Below are 2,211 nucleotides of genomic sequence, written 5' to 3'. Positions count from 1 at the left end.
CAAAATTGTGTGCGAGCTCCATCCTGTAAAGCACAGAGACGCGCGTCTGTCCGAGCACACATGGACGTGCGCCTGACCCAAGACGTACTTGCCCCGAAGCGCACCTGACGAGTCGTCATGATGGCCCATCACCGAGGGTACAAGACCAGTGGTATGTGGCTTGCAGTTCGCTCTGCACACGACTCTACTGCACACCGACCTCATAGACGTCGTGGCGTTCACTCCATCGTGGTTATTTCAGTGTCCTGTGCCGGGGGACTTCAGGTTTTCAAGTAGGTACACTGCAAAACGAGCGGCCGTGCCTTCTCTGATCCGCGTCGTCCCCGAGTCCCACTATCTCCATGTGTCTCGCCTTCTGAGTTGGCGCCGGTCATCTGTTGTTTAAAAAGGACGCCACGCCCGGGCCATCGCAGCGCTTTCCATCATTTTACAATTTGCATTGTACATCCTACAGCATGAAGGCCTTCCTCATTCTTGCGACGGCGGCGGCCACGGTCTCGGCCAAGGTCGCGAGCTCGGTCCTCCGCCAGCTCGAAGTCGACGGCAAGTCGGACGTCTTTGTGCGCTTCGCCGACCCGTCCGCGGCCCTCGAAGCCGCGACGCTTGAGAACAAGCCGCTCGAGCGCCAAGAGGTCTTTGACATCCTCTCGGAGGTCACGACGACGGGCCACAAGAGCATCGAAGCCGTCACGGCCGGCTACAAGGTCACGCCCACGTGGCTGGTTACGGGCGCGTTCATCGACGGCGCCGACAAAGACCTCATCGCCAAGCTCTCGCTGAACAAGGCGATCAAGTCGGTCGAGCACCTCCCGGACATTGAGCTCGAGCCGCTTTTGACCAAGGAGATTGACGCGCCGGCGGCCAACATCACCAACCAGTGGGGTGTCAACACGGTCGGCGCCCCGGAAGTGTGGAAGAACTTCAACGGCAAGGGCGTTGTCATTGGCTCGATCGACACGGGCGCGCGCCACACGCACAACTTGATCAAGGACTCGTGGCGCGCCGACCGTGGTTGGTACGACCCGTACAACCAGACCGCGCTCCCCGAAGATCTCGGCGGCCACGGCACCCACACGATCGGTACCATGACGGGCAAGGACGGCTACGGTGTCGCACCCGGCGCGCAGTGGATCGCTTGCCGCGGCCTGTACATCAAGAGCGGCTCGTCGCAGGCGCTCATGCAGTGCCTTCAGTTCATGATGTGCCCGACGCGCACGGACGGCACGCACCCCGACTGCTCCAAGGGCGCCCACGTCATCAACAACTCGTGGGGCAGCGCCAAGTTCAACCCGGTGTACGAAGAAGCGGTCGCCGCTCTCCGCAAGGCCGGCATCACGCCCGTCTTCTCCAACGGCAACAGCGGCCCGGCCTGCGGCACGACGGGCAACCCCGGCACGTACCCCAACGTCATCTCGGTCGGTGCGATTGGCTCGTACACGGATGAGCCGACGAAGCTTGCGTTCTTCTCGTCCAAGGGCCCTGGCACGTATATCGATGCGCACAACGTCCAGCAGACGATCGTCAAGCCGACCATCTCGGCGCCCGGCTTCTTTACGCTCTCGGCTTACAACACGGGCGACTCGGCGGTCAAGTACATGGCCGGTACGTCGATGGCCGCGCCGCACGTCGCTGGTGTCGTCGCGCTCCTCAAGTCGGCCAAGATCGACTTGACGTACGAGGAGATCTACGCCTACTTAACGCAGACCGCCGACCAAAAGATGCTCGAGGGTGAGCCCAAGGAGTGGGTCGTCCCCAACAACAAGAACGGCACCGACATCTACCCGGGCGCGCCCAACTGCGGTGGCGTCGACGACACCAAGTGGCCCAACAACCGGTACGGCTACGGCCGCGTCAACGTGGCCAACATCCTCAAGGACGGCAAGTTTGTCTCGATCTCGACGCCCGCGCCGACGACCAAGGCGCCGGCCCCCGAGCCCGTGGGTGCCAAGTTCTGCACGTACAAGAAGACGGTGCTCTCCGAGTGGAACAACCAGCTCTTCATCGACACGATCAAGAACAACAAGAACGAAGGCTTCGTCATCGACCTCAAGTACAACATCATCCAGTCGGCGAGCTCGGAGGATGGCTGCTTGTCGCTGATCAAGGACGCCACCAACACCAACTCGGTCGCGCTGGCCAAGTGCACCGGTGACGCGACGCAGATCTGGAAATTTGACACCGTCGCCAAGCGCATCGTCCACCCGCAGTCGG

General features: G+C 61.9%; 1 protein-coding gene across 1 annotated transcript in view; it reads left to right on the top strand.

Annotated features, from left to right (window-relative positions):
- Positions 1-455: 455 nt before the first annotated feature.
- SPRG_21856 (hypothetical protein) overlaps positions 456-2,211 on the top strand; it is a gene marked incomplete at both ends in the record, with an annotated part of 2,247 nt that continues 491 nt past the window's right edge. Inside the window, one exon of the mRNA XM_012356377.1 lies at positions 456-2,206. Coding sequence (XP_012211767.1) covers positions 456-2,206 — 1,751 coding nt within the window. The remainder of the gene's footprint in view (positions 2,207-2,211) is intronic.

Source organism: Saprolegnia parasitica (genome assembly GCF_000151545.1).
Source record: "Saprolegnia parasitica CBS 223.65 unplaced genomic scaffold supercont2.449, whole genome shotgun sequence".
Lineage (NCBI taxonomy): Eukaryota > Oomycota > Saprolegniomycetes > Saprolegniales > Saprolegniaceae > Saprolegnia > Saprolegnia parasitica.
This window is presented reverse-complemented; position numbering and strand designations above follow the sequence as displayed.